General features: G+C 32.9%; 2 protein-coding genes across 2 annotated transcripts; both read right to left on the bottom strand.

Moving 5' to 3' along the window:
- Window positions 1-9011: 9011 nt before the first annotated feature.
- Window positions 9012-12785, bottom strand: LOTGIDRAFT_141753 (hypothetical protein; the record flags this gene model as incomplete). The annotated part of the gene is made up of 8 exons (XM_009051383.1): window positions 9012-9111; window positions 9638-9764; window positions 9975-10119; window positions 10630-10730; window positions 10881-11004; window positions 11542-11685; window positions 11932-12037; window positions 12646-12785. The coding sequence occupies 8 exons, from the start codon at window positions 12783-12785 to the stop codon at window positions 9012-9014; spliced, it is 987 nt and encodes a 328-aa protein (XP_009049631.1).
- Window positions 12786-14707: 1922 nt separating this feature from the next.
- Window positions 14708-17372, bottom strand: LOTGIDRAFT_173607 (hypothetical protein; the record flags this gene model as incomplete). The annotated part of the gene is made up of 2 exons (XM_009051382.1): window positions 14708-14784; window positions 16952-17372. The coding sequence occupies 2 exons, from the start codon at window positions 17370-17372 to the stop codon at window positions 14708-14710; spliced, it is 498 nt and encodes a 165-aa protein (XP_009049630.1).
- Between the last annotated feature and the right edge of the window lie 1831 nt (window positions 17373-19203).

Here is a 19203-nt window from a genome sequence, read left to right as displayed (position 1 = left end):
GATTTTATTTGAGATCTGGAGGATGACATCCTTGAAGCCAGTATTCTAGATCTCGAAAATTATATTCTAAAAGATTTTATTTGAGATCTTGAGGATGACATCCTTGAAGCTAGTATTCTAGATCTCGAAAATTATATTCTAAAAGATTTTATTTGAGATCTGGAGGATGACATTCTTGAAGCCAGTATTCTAGATCTGAAGATTATATTCTAAAAGATTTTATTTGAGATCTGGAGGATGACATTCTCGAAGCTAGTATTCTAGATCTGAAGATTATATTCCAAAAGATTTTATTTGAGATCTGGAGGATGACATTCTCGAAGCTAGTATTCTAGATCTGAAGATTATATTCCAAAAGATTTTATTTGAGATCTGGAGGATGACATTCTTGAAGCCAGTATTCTAGATCTGAAGATTATATTCTAAAAGATTTTATTTGAGATCTGGAGGATGACATTCTTGAAGCTAGTATTCTAGATCTGAAGATTATATTCTAAAAGATTTTATTTGAGATTTGGAGGATGACATTCTCGAAGCTAGTATTCTAGATCTGAAGATTATATTCTAAAAGATTTTATTTGAGATCTTGAGGATGACATCCTTGAAGCTAGTATTCTAGATCTCGAAAATTATATTCTAAAAGATTTTATTTGAGATCTGGAGGATGACATCCTTGAAGCTAGTATTCTAGATCTCGAAAATTATATTCTAAAAGATTTTATTTGAGATCTGGAGGATGACATCCTTGAAGCTAGTATTCTAGATCTCGAAAATTATATTCTAAAAGATTTTATTTGAATTGTCGATAGGAATGTATCTACAAGTTAGTATTTAAGATTTGCGGGATGATATCATAGAAGTTAGCATTTTCGGACCTGATATTTGATATCTTCAGATTAATATTTCTCATATTTGTATTTTAACATCCAGAGAATGGTACTTCAAACGTTGGTACTTTAGTTTCCACTTATACCACTTTCAGTTCTTTAGAATTGAACTTCTTATTTCAAGCAAATGAGACTTCATGTTAAAGATAGTATTTAGGAAACAATACTTAACTTTCAGAAGATAGTAATATCTTTCTCGGTAATATGTCATTAATAATAATAACAATATTACAATAATATATACAATATAATTATAATTATTGTTTACAAAATATAATGCATGATAATTAGTAATAGAAGAAGAGTATGATATAAGACAAAGTGATAATGATGTATAAACTAATAATTTATGTCGATAGAAGACCAAAGAGTTATCTTAAGCGAATTTTGTTTCAATCTCGATTTAACGAATGGGTGGCTAGGTATGCAGCAAACAAACTTGAATTGTATTGATTCTAAAATAGAACATTTTTGAAATTTCAAGGTAAAGGATAATATTCCAAGAAGTTGATTATGACTACAACCTGACCTCGGAATTCATCATGAAAAAAGGAGTCACTGTCATATGGAAAGCATCTCATTGGAAAAAAAACTGCTGCCACAAAAGGCTCGAGTCGAGAGTGGGTGCATTATCCACTCAAAATACAAGATCCTAGACTGTTTAATCGATCACGTCCCAACCATGGAAATTGAATCTATGGCATAAACCACACAAAACTTTACATTTTTTGCATTTTGTTCAAATCGGTAATGATATATTTAATAATGAACTGAAAACGTGTTCCTTGATGTCTAAGAGTGCATAAATGATGTTAATGGGGTATTATGTTTTTTTGTAGGTTTGTAGGTCGAATTCAGAACTATAGACCAAAATCTATAGAGAAATGTGTCCCTTATTGTATTAAATTTGTTATTCTTCTTGGAAGGTATAAGGAACCTACTATACGAGCAAAGTAAACGCATAATTGAAGAGAAATACGTCTCTTACTTATTCCGAAGTTTTCAACTAATAATAGCGAGCCATTATACAGCCAAACACCAATACCAATTTCAGTTTGATCAAGTAGATACACAGATGTAAATATCATACTTTAAAAATATTTGCAGAAATAATTTACGTCGTTTTTTGATAATGCAAATTTTGAACACTACCTCTTAAAATTTTGTATTTTCGTCGCATATTTTAAAAAATAAAACTTAGGTTGTAACTGACCTGATATAAGTTTCAAATGTAATGAAACTCAGACTTTCATAATTTCCAGTAAGCGTATTAATGAATTTTAATAATAGACATAACGCTTGAACATTTGTTTCTGTAACATCTGGCTTATTGGCTGCGTATATCTACAATCTTCATGTTATATCAGTTGTTAGTTTAATGTAGAATTGTGTGAATTTCCAATACCCATTTTTATTCAATTTATTACAAATCTAATACATATTACCGATCTTTTTTAATATGATGTTAAACTGAAGCAAATTGAAAAGGGAAGTCATTTCACCCATATGTTGGCCATTTGCCCAGATCTGACTAGACCAAGCAAAGCATAGATCACTTTAGGGTGAAGACCAAGTACGAAGTGGGGTTATCGATACTTTAGATGAAGATAACCTGCCAGGAAAGGTAAACATACGTCCACACTGCAGCGTTGTTAAATTTTTAGAGTCAAAAAAGAGCTAAATCAACCATAATGATTAATCTGTCACTGATCAATGATCACACAAAGTTTCGACTCGAATGGCAATAGTTTAATTTGAACTTCACTGAGATCAAAGCAACTACAATGCTCACGCCAAGTTTTACCAGCGACGAATACTATCTTGGTCTGAGTTCTATGTCGTTATTAGATGTATTGACAAGGTTTCGACCATTAACCAACTTAAAAACAGTTCATAAACAATTAAATCTACTCAGGCACGTGCTATAATCTAGGTCACATGAGATACAAGCACATGGCAAAATAATACAGTCTGGAAAAAAATATACCTGTTCGAGTTAAATACTATTATTCTGTTATTGCTTTGTCGTTCATTTCATGATAAATGATGGATAATGTACTATTTCATTTCGTATATTGTTTGGTTTGTCGGCATCTGGACTGTGATTCGTGGATTATAATTTGGATATACATGTTTACACAGGTCAGTTTTTTCATTATTATGGCTTATTTCAAGCATTTTAGAATCGACTTACACAATCATATCACATCAATATTCATAGCCAGTGGCGTTTTGTGATTTACTTACATTTTGCATTGCTAAATTATATTAATAATTAGTGATGATGACAGTATTGCCCGAGCTATTCAAATCATTCTTTTATTGGCTCTATCAAATTAATAAATTAAGTGTTGTTTATGAAGCACATTTTAGTGCATCGTATATATATTATAACTAGTGATCACAAACTTTTTGAAGACAAGTAACTCGTGAATACATATATACAACAAGTCACATTTATTTGGCAAAGGACCAAGAGTCTAATATTTGGAGTGCATTATTAAAAGTTAATATTAGACTTGTGGCGATTTGCCAGTACCATTATGTTGGATAATGGTACGCCAATATCAAAGGGTGATGCCACATCTGTATTTTAAGAAGACTTAATGTCACTCTTAAGATCTACGTAAACGACTCCATGCGACTAATAATGCTATTTTGTATTGTATTATATTTCCTTAATATATCTGTATAATACTCTTAAAATAATATCGTGAACGTTATATATACGGTTTTTGATTATTTATAACATAAAGGGTCAATAACTCCTATATTGGACCAGATTGTTCCTTAGGACATTTCCAAGTTCAAATCGTTATCGAATTTATAACAAGTCCAAATAATATCAAATGAAACTTTTATGGGCTATCTGCTGTTGGGTCTACCAGGCTAATATTTGTTATAAAGAACATTTACTTCACCATACGTGGTTAATCTAGACTTCAAAGTGTTTAAGTGCTGGACATATTGAGAAAATAAAGCTCTAGTCAGGCGAGCTCTTTATCTAACCGGAAATACATGTCTGGTCAGATTTTTAACTTCATTTAAGCTAACCTTTCATCAAAAATTTTTGTTTGGTTGAATACATTTCGTGGAAGAACTAGCTGACAGGTCATTCCGACCACAGACCTTTTTGATAAACCATAGACATCAACCTATTATTTAATAATTGTACACCAGTTCAATCTTTTATTTAAAGATTAGATCCATGTTCAATCTTTTTTCAAAGATTTGACACCAGTTCAATCTTTTTTTTAAAGATTAGATCCATGTTCAATCTTGTTTCAAAGATTTGACACCAGTTCAATTTTTTAAAAAGATTATATCCAAGTTCAAAGATTTGACCCCATGTCAATCTTTTTCTTTTAAAGATTAAATCGATGTTAAATACTTTTGAAAGATGTATCACCAGTTCAAGATTATATCTAAGATAAATATTTTTTTTATAAAGATTAGACACCAGCTCAATATTCTTTCAAAGATTTGACACCAGTTCGATCAGTTTTTAAAAGATTTGACACCAGTTCAATCTTAATTTTTTAAAGATTAGATCTAAGTTCAGTCTTAAACCGGTCTTTCTGGTTAATAAAACAGCTTTCACAGTCCTAATTCATCTTAATGATTTTAATCTTGAATTAATTATAAAGTAATTTTGTAGTCCATAATAGTTCTGCTCGTTAGAAGTCGTTAGAATATAATTAAAGCAAATTATAAAAAAGCATTTTACACCAAATCCAATTTTCATAAAATAAATAATATATTTAATCAAATAAACGAGATAGGTCAAATATTTTGTTCGCTGGCTCTTACAAAAATTGGAAACTAGGAAAATTTGTGATTTTCAGTCAGCAACATTATGGCAAATGTATTATATGAAAACGTAGTTAATATATCTTACGTTTTTTTGTCGAATTTCGAAATCGAACCAAGGAATACAATGTTAGAAAACAACTATTAACGCACTTTACCTCCCTAGAAACATGCGACTGAATAATAACTTGTAATGTTTTTATACAGTAACATATCCATATTTTGTTACGTAAATCATTATATTATTCTATGTCAAAGTCACAACAATCTATATTAATCATTATATTTCTCTTGCATATTCATACACAAATTTATAATAAGTGCTAGATATAATTCTTACGATTGTCTACAATAAACATTTAAATTTGTTAATGTTTGTCAAAACAGCTTCATTGCACGAGGTTGCTTAAGTAGTTCATTTTTCTTTGATCTTCGATAAGCATTCATAAATTACAAAAAAAGAGCCTAAGGGAACTTTTCTTTGTAAATATAATCGAAATTTGACTCATATATTGTCAAGAAGGCAATGACTTTATTTGCAGATTCACTTAAATCTACCCTAGTATCATGCATAAAGTGCATCCTAAAACAAACAAAGCTACTTACAGTCTATAATCCTGTTCAACTTTAACATCATGAGTTTCAAATGAATTTAACGTTTAATCTTATATAATAAGATATTGAGTAGCTGAAATTAGGTCGCGTCATGTCACTAAATCTATATGTATACAATATGACAAATTTCTTGAACTATATACACATAACAGTATGTATACAACATATTTTGTCGACATATGGTTCTGCTGCTGGCTCGAATTTCTTAGTGTCAGCTATACCATGCCACTTTATATCCGTCTTAACCATTTCAATAAACTCAATTGTTCATGGCAGAATATTTTACTGCGCTCATAATTATGTTGCAATTTGAACTATTCTTTTTCGATACAGTACAACCATTTACCCAATACACACTTCATGGTTCACTTCATGATTTTGACCGCATTGATTAAACAGTTACAAAGAAAAAAGGTTTATTTTGTTCTGGCAACAAAAATTTGTCGTTACTTTCTATTCCCATTTAATGTTCCTTGCAATGCTATCACCACTTGTTAAAGTGCAAGTTTGAAGTCTAGCTCGACTGCAATAACATATTTAAGTAGCTTTTCACTGGAAAAGTGAAACAATTTTGATATATGTATATAGCATTTTCCTTTATATTATTATAAGTGGATACAAGATCAGCCGACCGGTATTAATGCCTATATTTTGATATACTGGTAGGTGCATTTTGGTTGGCGTTTATAACGCTTGATATCATAGATATTATTTAAGTCCATTTTTTTGAATGATCTGTGAATTAAATATTTTTTGTATAGAAATTGGTCTTGTGCATTTCAAACTTTATTAATGCGAGTCATATTTCTGGAGTCAGGAACTGAAAGTTTTGATTACAAGAGGTTAATTGAATGAAGGTTTGCATCTGGAAGTATCACATTTTAATGATATTTCTTATAAAGTCTTTAAAACTGTTTAATTTTACACGCGTAAGACTTCCCCAGTCATCTTAATTCTGGAATTCTTGAAATTGTGGTTCATGAAAATGTTGTTAGATTCTTCACAACTTTTGAAAAATATGTCATCAACGTGGCATTGAAAGCAACAACACGATTGCATTCAATCCCCTTTAAATCAATATAAGTCACGTTTTATTTTTGTTACAAAGCATTTTTTCCCCTAAAAAATATTTTGGACCACGTTCAGATACCCCTGAATCATTGTATCATTCCACTATTAAGGAACAAGGGTCATTACTATGTCACTACCGTTTAGAGCCTTTTGGAAGCTTATTTCACGTTTCATGAACATCAAGTGCAATAACTCCGCTTTCAATCACCCGAAAATGATCTAACTTGATCTTATGATTGCATTTACACAAAGCTGCACCAAATTTATAGTAAAAATTAAGTAATTTTTCAATCCCAATTTGGACGGATATACGTATGTAAACGTGTTAAAAAAAAGTTACTTACATGCATATCCCAGTAAACGACATAAATCCAGCATTAGACAACAGAATTCGCGAAGTCCAAATTCATCAAGTGCTAAATAAGGCTCTGTAATATCTTGAAACTATTATTAGAAATAGATCTATATTAATTCAGAAAAAAATAGAGATTCGAATGTGACATTTTGAGACATCTCACAATAAAAAGTGTCATGTTGCCATAGAAACCAACACACTATAATATAAATAAATCTCCATTTGTCAAAATTATTGATGGGATTTCTGGTAGTGGTTTTTTATTTATTTCACTGGGGATTTATTTGATGTAAACTGAAGTATATTAAGTCTTTTATTATATGGCAATGATCTTATTCTAACATTAATTGAATGGAATGCATTTGTCATGCATTTCCTGAGAGTATAATTATTAGAATATAAATAATCACATGTTTTTTTTAATTAGAGAAGGTGTAATGCGTTCAATACTTGAAAGTGATGAGATAGATTTAGCATTTATTGCTAATAGTAAAATGCAATTCATGTTTTCTCGTTTAAGTACGAAGAGCTGAACGCTTGTTTTTACACACCAGCTTTGTATGTCAAACCGGATCTGAGAAGCGGATCTCTTTCACCAAGTTTATTGCCATGTCCCTTTTTAAGAGTAGTTGCGCATTTGCTTCACATCTAAAAAAAAATTTTTCATTGCCACTCAGTTATGGGCACCCCAGTTGACTAATTATTATTTATTAGGGTATTTCACAGATAAGGCTTAATCGTGGAAATAAAAATTAGAGCCCTTTGGAATTGTTGCAGGAATGGGGGAAAGGTGACTATGAACGTAACATTGAGGCACCGAACTGCACGCAAAATTTCAAATCTTTCAGACAGATAGAAATGACTGTTTGTTCTTCAGATTGGGTCGGCTCGACTCATGGCAGGTATTTTTGACAGTGGATCTAGTACAAGGCAGGTGTAAGGGACATTCACCCATTATTTTTTATATATATACAAAAAATGAAATGAAATGTAGGAAGTCTTACGTCCAACTTTTCTGCACACTGTGTGCTAATGAAGAAAGAGGTTATATATACAGGACAGGCCAAGGTTATAAAATATAACCGAGTGTTTAAAAATTTAGTGTATTTGACGCATTGGGTTAAAAGCGAAACGTGGGGTTTAATTATTTTTTTTTTACTCTATTCAATAGTAGCTGCAACAGTTATTTCCAGTAATGTGAAATCGGATAAAAGATTTGTTACTTTGAGAAAAAAAGACATTTTCACATTAAGGGAGATAACCGTGTAAAAAAAAATAGAAAAATCACTCAACACACCCTAGCCCGGGGATGCAGACTTATTTGGGCTTAACTGTTGTCTCCAGCATACTTTGTTTCACAAGTTTTTGTTAATTTTAGATTATTTATATGGCTATTTAAACTATCAGTGTTGATTTAGTGTATGTAGGTCACACAGATGTTGGCTACAATATTAAAGAAAAGCACGAGATTTCTTATCACTTTCCCTTGGACTGTCCATCAGTACAGCTCACGTTAAAACCTTTCTCAAATATGTATATTTGTATTCCTGAAATATAAAATAAAACATTGATTATTCTCAGTAAATTCAAATAATGGAATACATTACCTTATTGATACTTTCATTTTTTTCGTCCTGAAAATAAGCAATATAATATAGTTAATTTTTCTTGATAGTACTTTTATTTATTTGTAACATATTTCTTTCAATAATTGTCATAGTCAAACTCTCCATCTCCGTCGTATACGCCAGCAAATTCATCTACTGCTAGATCCGAGCAATGAGCCACACCATGCAATTGCATTATCAACAAGGCTTTTCGGACTGCGGATAGACTTGCCCCGGTATTCCTCGACCTCTGCCACAATAATCAGTGAGAGTCAGTATGTACATGGGTCCAGGCTTCTTCCACCTCTCTCCTCCGGTTCATGCCCATATCATACATCATCTCAGTCACTACCCCAGTCATGCAACCCGCCAGAGGCAGGTGACAAAAAAAACCCAAAACATGAGGTTTTCGGTCCGAAATTATTGAAATTAAATGAAATGAATGGAGTTTTACGTCCTACTTTCCTGCGAATTCAATTCGAGGATCAATAAGTAACAAGGGAAAATAATATTGAATGGTTTTCGAATCAATACTTTCAATTTTAGCGATTATTCCCATAAATTCAGTGTGCTATATGAAAAACGGCATAATATTAACTCATTTTAGCAGTTTTAATAAAATGTAAGTAACATAAATATTTAATATTTAAACAAAAGTACAGTATTCTAAACAATAGCGTAGCTTGATTGAGAGGCTATACCACACTGATTATTATGATTTCTAGCTGTTAACATATAACCATCCATTCCCCAGCTGGTTCCCCAACTGAAATAGAAAAATTAAAACTTGAGAATCTATGTCCAGAAACATCATATCATTCTTGAATTTTTTTTCTGTTCGTAAGTGTGAGGTGTACAGTGGAGAGGCCTTTCAGGGTTAACTAGCTCAAGTCTTGGGATCGACAATTTTCTAGACCTTCAAACCAGAATTATACATCGATAAACATTTACCAACTATAAAAAAAAGTAACTCATCCATGTTATTAGTAATGTTCTTTTGAGGCATGACGACTTCTTCATGCAAGACTGACCTGAACTAATTTCTTAATGGATAGAGGGCAATGCTAGTTCAGTACGTTTGAGAGGTAGTACCATTTTCCATTGCTCAGAACGTACATTAATTCAACAATGATGTCGATAAATAATTGAAATGAACACGAAAAAAAAAAATAAATCAGTGGAAATTACTGCAACCGAGAACAAAATCCTAATGATAAAGGTGAAGTTACTCGTGTGCCCATGTGCCACTATGTATCGCTTCTGCAAGTAGGAGTGAAATCAAAATTCCCTACCTATTTTTAAATCTCCAGTAATCAGTACCGTCTTGAACACCATATCCCGTGACTACACCAGCATGGCATAGAATAGCAGGACTGCAATCTTTATTTACATAAACACCACTTTTATAAAACTGGAACCCTAATAATTGGTAAATGGAGTAAATTTGGAGTATTTATGCAATAATGTTCGATGTCAGATACTGGTTGACGTTATTTACACCATAGCATCATCAAATAGATGAACTACATTCTTGTCGAAAAGTTTGAAACGAGTTTTTGGTTTGTGAGGTATTTTGTCATAATATTGTTCCTTCACAGAATCTTAGTCACGATGTGGAGTTTTACAAACCTTGAGCTTGGGCATCAATAGCAACAGCAATAGGTCCAATCTCAGCCACTGCTTTCTGAAGAGCTAGCTCGTCACCTTTAGGCAAATCAACAAAATTCTTCTGAGTTGCACCAACACCACTTCGTGTAAAGTGACACTTTCCATTCTAAGGGATGTAATTGATAGATAAGATGATACCACAATGGGGATAATAAGTAACAATAAAGAGAAACACCAATAGAGTAAAAATGCACAAGTGTAAAGCATTTATTATGTATACACCCTAACAAGAGAGAAGCATAGTAAAATCGAAATCGTGCTCAGAAGACGAACTTTCTGATAGTAATCATCTGACCAACATAATGTGAATGAAATCGTTCTCACATACGACCAACATAACGATAGGTTAAGACATTCTCATCTGACCGATCTGCTCATCTGATGAACATAAGACCAATATAATGATAGGATAGGTTAAGACATTCTCAGCTGACCAACATAAAGCCAATGAAATCGTTCTCACATAAGACCAACATAATGATAGTTAAGACATTCTCATCTGACCGACATGCTCATCTGACCAACATAAAGCCAATGAAATCGTTCTCATAAGACAGACATAACGAAAGCGAAGTCGTGCTCACAGAACAAACAATGATACTGAAGTTATTCTCACCTGACCAACATAAGGATAGGACAAATTAGTATCGACTCCTTTATTAACTTCTATATATTTATATGACTGGTCCATCAAACCACCATTACAGCCCATATTACCTATAAAGGCCACAATATTTTACACATATTTTTTATGGGGAAAGAGATGATTAAATCTGTTTAGTCATGCAAAAGTCCATCCAATCCAAAGCAATCCAAGTCAAATGTAGAACAACTTTACATGATTGGAGGATTGTTGTAAGAACATACCTTCCGGACCAGAACAATCGATAAGATTTTGAGCTGATAATGTTTCAAGGTTACCAGTGGCTTTGAAATGTTGACCTTCTAATGATCCCAAAGCTGCAAATGCCCAACAAGATCCGCATTGACCCTACAAAATGAATACGGATAAAGTTCATCGCAAATATGTCCAGATTTAATCAACGTCAATTTTGCAATGAAGAATCAAGTACTTCCGATGTATTTCGCAGAGCAAGCAATGTCGTAGTCATTGATAGCACTTTAATTCCTGTGTTCACGTTAATCCTATCCTATAGCATATAATATTAGGTTGCATCTTTCAGTACAGTTTCATAACAGAATCTCGCCAATTTTCTAATTCAGAATCAACACAACATCATGCGATACACGCGAAGATTCAACAGATTTAAGACGATCAACTGTAGAATAAGCAAACAAGATTGTTCAGCTTTTGATAAACAGTAATTGTAACTTTATGATATCATGATATCAACCGCTATGTTATCTGTATAAACTAATCTTATTATTCAATCATTTGTGAACTTGCGATTCCTGCCAATTAAGATCGAGTAGGCAAGGCATTGGTAGTGTTCGAAACCAGGGATAAAAGTCAACCGATTTACCGTATACATATACTAAGTAGTTTCATAAAATAAGATATTCTCACCTGACTGTAAACCGGTGTTACATATCCCTTTTTACTCCAATCAACTTCCTTTGGTAAACCTTCTACATCAACAAATTCTTTTTCCTCTGGTTTTTCATCGCTTGATAATAACCCGGTCATAGTGCTGATAAATTCTTCAAGATCCTATTACAAATGTATTGTATAGTTGCATTTGTTAACTGAGTTTAAATTTAAGTCAACATGTGAAATTGTTCATAAAACAATAAGCCGTTGGGAAATAAACTTATATTAGTGATTTTTTTTTATCAATAGCGTAAAACACGTAAAATATAAAACAGCCTATTGTTCTAATAACTGATGTAAGCCTGTAGGTACACGAGACCTTTCTTGCTTCGCCATTGCAGAGTTAGACCCTTTACATATACTTACCATGTCACCAAATTCATTCATTGCAACTTGGTAAGTAACTTCATTATCAGAAAACTGTCGATTATGTTCATTAATGAAATCGAAGTTGTCTTCCCATGTCAAACGTCTGAATCAAATGCGTTTAAAATTATTCAAGGGAAAGAACTGCAGTTTTTATATCACTGTAGCCCACAACAATTTTTTTAAGAAATGAAGTGATGTTTAACGTTCCTCTATTCTGCACACGATGAAGCTCATAGAACCGTCAATTCTATGAAATCCAACTGTCGCTGTCGAGGATCTTTTTCGTGCACAGCGTGTAGCACAAGCGACCTTTATTGTTCCATTCAAAGCACAAAGCTATATACATGTGAACTATTCCGACCTGCATCATTAACGGGAGAAACCGAGTTGAATTTTAAGCTCCACCCTCGCGTTAGCGAGAAGGCGCCTGACTCACTGATACCATAGCCCCCCGTGAAATATGTCTTATCTGCTCTTTAATGTGATAATAGTCTGGAAAAATTTGGGCCATCATATCAAATAGCGTTACGAGGTACCACTGAACTAATAACATATCTAATTATTTCACTTAGGTGGCGTTGTGAATCAAATATTGAAGTCATTATACGAAGCAAGAGACTTTTTGGACCATAAACTTTTTAAGGAATGAGCATTTAATAAGAATGTTAGTTGTTATTGCAAAGGAAAACGTCATTAATAGTAATAAATCACCTCTGAACTTCATCATCGTCGTAATTTTTGTTGAATTTTGTTTTAAATTGTTCCCATTCACCGTCTAGCTCCTGCATTTGCCCAGAGGCAAAAGCTACACCTAATATAACTACGGCATATAATGTAAACATCTGTAACATTAATTACAATTTATAACTGTGTGGTACATCCGTTTTCAGTCCAACTTGTTCTTCATTTTCAGATTGTGACGTTACTATTGCAGATATCAGTCAGGCCAATTAACCAATGATGTCAAAAAAAAAAAAAAACAGAGGCAAGAAAACATCTTGATTTTATTAATTTATGCATGCATATCCAATGTAATGGTGAAATGTTTTGTTCATTGATGCCAACTTATGCATTTTGTTTCGAAAATGGCTTTAACACTCATGTACTTATTCGTGGATTAGCGTGAATATGTATAATTAAACAATTTACAAAGTACATGTACATATTAGTTGAAATTCACGAAGAAAACCAAATTGAAAGTAAAGTTTATTACTTACCATCTTTTCCTATATTTAATATCAATCACGTGTCGTGTATTATCAGTAATCTACTGTAATGTAGATCAATATGTTGACCCCATGATATCTTTTACATCAAGGTGTACTTATTTTGATAACAAGAAAGGGGTTTCTACTGATTTCAGACAGTCATTGGTAAATCAACCTTTCCTTCTATTTTATGTGAATTGGAAAAAGGTATCAAAATAATATAGTTGAGCCCATGATATCTTTTACACCACTAAAGGTGCACTTAATGTGATAAAGAACGGAGTGTCTACTGACTTCGGATTATTTATTATTGGGATTGCACACATCATAGAACCCCGCTGCCCAATTCATGTGTTTTTCACCCCTTGGACTATGGGACTTGGGCTGTCGCCATTCCCTGTGGACTTAAATGTTTCCAGAACTCCTGGTGCATGTTTTTTCAATCCATGGACGTGTAACTGCTATGATCATTGAGCCAACATAAATGACCCATGTCCATTCTCATTTAATTTATCAGTATTGATGATAACAGCATAGTGGTGGACAGTCTAATAGATTCGTGCACTAAAAATCAAGTGTATGCCCCATTTTCACTAGTTCTTGTGTAAAATTTGATCAGGATAAACATGTTCTGCAATGATATCCTTCGCTGCGACATAGCTCTGCTTGTTCGAATACTTCATAACTAAAGCTAGAAAAAGACTGTCAATTCGGCGGTTGGTATGCGTATGGCTTTGTGGACAACCTTTCCTAAATTTTGATTGTTGATGCAAAGAAAACAGTAACAGCCTTCTCACTAATAAATATATTATCACATGATTGAAAAATAAATGAAATTTACATTGTATGGGTGATGGTTGTTCAAATGATTGCTTTGGGTGTTTGAGTATTGAAAGAGGTTGAAAACGACTGTCAACATAACAATTGTTTAATCCAGTTTTGGTTCAAATTTCATGGAGGGAAAAAGATTGATTTTAAGATAGTTAGTACTGACCTGACCTGACATTTTTCAAGTATTAGTCGAAACTGTCATCAGATAATATGAACAAGTAATCTGGCTGATCTCATTTGTTCAGTTCGTTGATTAGATTAGAATGAAGAAATGTGATTTTCAACCCTTGGTGCTCAGGAAGATTCAATGACTGACCATAGACTCGCATCGTCCCAGTTGTTCTCCGATGTATTCAGCAAGCTCGATCAAAACCAAGGAACGCCCCCACAAGTGTGTAAAGTCCAATAGTTGATTGTTAACCATTTCCAATGAAGCTGTCTTAAGGAAGAAGGAGTTTCTGAAACAAGTGTCGGCGCAATGATATGGGCACCAGTTAATAAGACTATACTATTCCGATATCATATTACATGAATACTCAATGTAGCATCCCTATATTTTAAACTAACTGATACACATCTTTTCACTCAGCCCATGGCAGTGCTCTGGTTGACATGCACAAAAAAAAAATCTTATTGTATCAATATTTTTATTGATAGGTTATGCAGGTTGGTACAAAATAAATGGAATGATAAAATATTATAATATTTTTTAAATATTTATATTTCATAAGGCATTATTTCTTGTGACTTGGTCTGTGTCTTGTTTTAGATAAACCAGTTAAAAATTCCGACTTTGATAAATGACCATCACCTGAAACGAAACAATTTTTTAAAATTTTATAATGAAATCTTCAGGGCACAATCAATCACCCAATCGAGCAGGTGGAGCTCCTCATATTACGATGTCGATTACGAAATGATGACCAATGCGAAAATGTACGGTTTTACACTGCATATTTTGAATTTTCATCATAATCTTAAAGCAGAGATAAAACGGAGATAAAAATTTGTAGAACTTCCGCAACATAGAAAATGATAATGATTGAAAGGTCATGAATTTAACTTCAAGGGATTGTAAAGATGTTTTCTAATCTTCTACGTGTATCGGTGACACTCATAGCATCAATTTGCACCATTTCAATTTTCAATCGTCTATGGTTCATCCAATTCCACTAAAACTAAGTGTTTCGCGATTAGTGACGTCATTAAACACATTTTGGAATTGCAAAAAATACAGACGTCAGTGACCCCGAAACACATATAAATTTAGAAAATCTCTTTACGCTCCCATAAATCTTACATGTGTGCACAAAATGCGAAAGATTTTGAACACAATACTGGCACATACTCCCCGCCTACATGAATAACAGTGTGATCTTATTTAGGATGAGTGCCACACAAATTGTAAACAAATGCGGAATACATAACCTTTAAGCTGTGAACATTTAAATTCGTTTTTTGATATTATATGATTTTCATGATTAAGTTTAAATATCAATATAAAATCTAACTTTAAGGTGTCCATGAATAAAGACTTTTTGTGTCCGTTATGAAATAAATGAAATATGTCAATTCGTTACATACAAATCGAGAAAATGTATATAAAAAAATATTTTTTAAAAAAGTAATCAAATAACCATGAATAGCAGACGCTTATAATTTGATTTTGCAGATAACTTTGAGAAAATGCCAGCATGCCAAGGATAATAGTCAACCACCCAGTTGTCCAAAAGCACATATATTATGAAACGATTTCTGAAGGCAAGGTAACCGCAGCCGACACAGTTTTTTTTAATAAATATTATTATTTATTCTCTTGTTTTTTTCACTTCCAAATCTTACTAAAACCGTCGAAGTTTCCGTCTACGATCTGGTATCTTTACCAATTGATCGGTTGCGTTGAACATTTAGCGGCGATCGGTGGATATGTTTTTAGATACCTATACGATATTGCCCGTGATATGGCCAAAGTAAGTTTGACTTAAGACGAGATTTAGATAATATTTAGTATTTCATGCATCAGAATTTACTTTCATGACATCTAGTTATAGAATGGTACGGGTAAACTTCAGAATTTTATCGATAGCTCCCCAGCTCAGATTTATAGTCCTTGACTTACTCATGATGGACGTGCATATATCCTTGTTATATACTATTATATCGAAGAGTTGACAAACCCAGTCAAAGAATGACTGCAGGTGTTCAAAAAAGGTGACTATTCCCTGCACAACTAGCGACACCATCCAAAAATAATAATTTAGTGGAGCTGAAATATAAGGCCTTGATCTTGGACTCACTGCTTAAAAACTATATAAGTTGAAGAATGCCTTCGGGGAACTGTTTTTTACAGTCATTTGTAAAATGAAGTGACCAAAAAATCCGTGTGAAATCTAATGAAAATGTCAAATTTGTCATTTCTTAACTCTCTGGTGAAGTTTAATTTTTAATGTCCAGTTATCTTTTCGCTTCTTGTTGTTTTTTCAAGAGAAATATTAATATTTTCCAACAATATGTCAAAGGGATAACATTATATGGAAATCCAGCCGAACCATTAATAGTGGGATATTTTCACAAAAAAAAGGTGAAGAACATTTGCTATGTTTTTTGGTAAATTTTGTTAAGAAATAGTGAAAGGCGGTAAGGGAATTCAAGACAAACGAAATTTGTCAACTTGTAATTCAAATCTACGTTGGAAAGAAAACTACTCAAATCACCTAAAACTAGTAAGAAAAACTCCGAAACACGACAAAGAAATTAGAATTAAATTATTCAGATCCGTTACGTCATGATAAACCCGGAATGATGATAGCAATTGTTAATAGTCCACTATTTGAAGGTAAATTTGAGTATTTTTATACGTTAAAATTATCGATTTAGAATTTTTTCTATTTGTTCGTTTGATCCCTCGTCGAAATTTTACGACCAGCTCATTTTTTGGACTTCAGCAAAATATCGATGGCGACTTATTGCCTACTTACCGTTTTTGTCCCATAAAAGAAACGCTAGAGGAGCTTGAAGTCCTAAATGAGCAATGTTTCTTTGTGGAAGTTCTTCATCTGAATCGGGCATTAAATCTTGGATATCTTCAACATCTAAACTATTACTACTTCTTCCAAGTCGGGGATAACTAGCAGCTCCTTTCGTAAAATATCCAGCCCTCCCAAGTCGTGGGTAAGATGCACTGTCCCCAGCCGTAAAACGTCGTTTTAACATGTCTATAGTCACTTTTCCGTCATCACCAGAGCGACCCATCCTAGGATACGTATTTTCTTTGCTGCTTGTGAAGAAGCTTCGCCTTCCAATTCTTGGGTAATCATTAGCTTTACTGGACGTGTAGAAGACACCACAACAAGACGTTGTGAACATACAAAACATTAACAATAAAACTTCTTGCCTCATGCTTGCCAGGTGGAACTGTGTTTTCTTCCTGTAATGATAAAAAAATTATATGTAAGTGAAATTTTTAATGAAAAGCATTGCCAGGATTAATTTTTTAATCTATTATCCTCAAGCAACAAATGAGTTGGACATTTTTGAAACGTGATTCTATTTACTGCTTTCGAAAAGTGAAGAAAAAACCATATTGTTGTCTATACGATTGAAGGACTTCTGGTTATCATCTCGTTGTCGTTGCGTTCTGTTTGTTCATGGAAGGTATGCCACGAAGCGAAAAGTTTGAGTCTTAATACATGTTGTCTTATTTCCATAACAGAATGAATGATTCTAGATAAGTCTTGTGTGAAAATTCTCTAAAAGTGGTGTGAATAGATATCAAATCAAATCAGCGGATGCGTGTGTCGCTAGCAATGGGGCAGTTGGTAACTTGTAACCAACTAAGGACACTCAATTGAAAGGACCTTGATAATAAATTGTAATACTAAAGTTTGTAACAAATCCGTCATGATTACGTACAAAAGACGATGATATGGTTCGACCTAAAATAAAAATAGAAGCAGCTCGACCTGCTACTGTGTATTTATATTCCCTTTCATAGTAAAAAATAAGCTTTAAATATTTGATCCGATTTTATTTATTGCCAATATTGAATCTCTGAAATCTGAACAAGGCGTGTCAATATATTGAACGTGATATACCAGTAATCAACAAAGGTTGAATTATACAATTAATGGAAACGGTCAGATACACTATGAAACATATAATAATTAAATCATGGATTTCCAATTCAGACATTTAAGCAGGCTCATAACGACAATGTACATATGAGCGATATTTATCCGATCGTCCATAGGGAGCCGTCAAAGACCAACAACCATTTACTTGTTTCATTGCAGACTAATAACTTGTCTGTTGTTAGCCTGTATAATAACATTTGGTTAGCGACAAAACTCTATAGTTTAAATATGTAGGAGAGCGTTAAAGTCGATTTAGCGTTTAATAACCGGTTTGGGATACGGCAAATAATTGAAACAAGTAAATTTACCATCTATTATAAACGTGGTAGCAAATGTTAGAGAAAGTACTTTTTAAGTGTTTTTGTCGATTTCTGTGAGCTAAATTAATTGTGAGAGTGACAATGAGGTTGTAACCACGCTTTAAAATGGTTTGGAAAAGCTTTCCATATAAATTGGTTTATTATTGAATGGATTTTTCTGCTTTATGAATTTGATATCACATTTAAAGGGGATCACAATAGCTGATGCCAAATGGCCATCAATTATTATAAGGTCCCTATATCTGGTTGCCATAAATTGTACTGAATATGTTGAAAGCTTAGCCAATCCACTATGTTTTAATCTCGTAAGTCAGAATCACATTATATTTAGGAAGATATAACCTAATATCTATTTAGGATGTGGAAATCATCACATTAAAGCAAGAATTAAAATTATGTTACATCATTGTGGGATCGACCAATCTAAAAAAAAAATTAGATTTAGTTTTATTTATTTCACTTTTTATCTTAATTTTTAGTGCTTGAAAAAAAATTATAACAGCTGATACAGCGGAGCTTCAGCTTTTAATATTATATATTTTAAGATATCCGCGTTAGACGAAAGTCTTAATTTCCACGATGATATCTACTAATTCTCATGGAGGCAAATCCATGAAACAGAAACCATTTATCTAACCTTTCACGTTCCAATAAGAATCCATCTATCAAAGTAATTTCAAATTTTACATTAATGATTAAACTTGTAGCTGAATGCTTTATTAAGTTATAATCCCTTAAAGTAAAAGACCTTTTGTTCAAAAGGAGAAGAATGAATTT

This window comes from Lottia gigantea (assembly GCF_000327385.1).
Source record: "Lottia gigantea unplaced genomic scaffold LOTGIsca_166, whole genome shotgun sequence".
Lineage (NCBI taxonomy): Eukaryota > Metazoa > Mollusca > Gastropoda > Lottiidae > Lottia > Lottia gigantea.
This window is presented reverse-complemented; position numbering and strand designations above follow the sequence as displayed.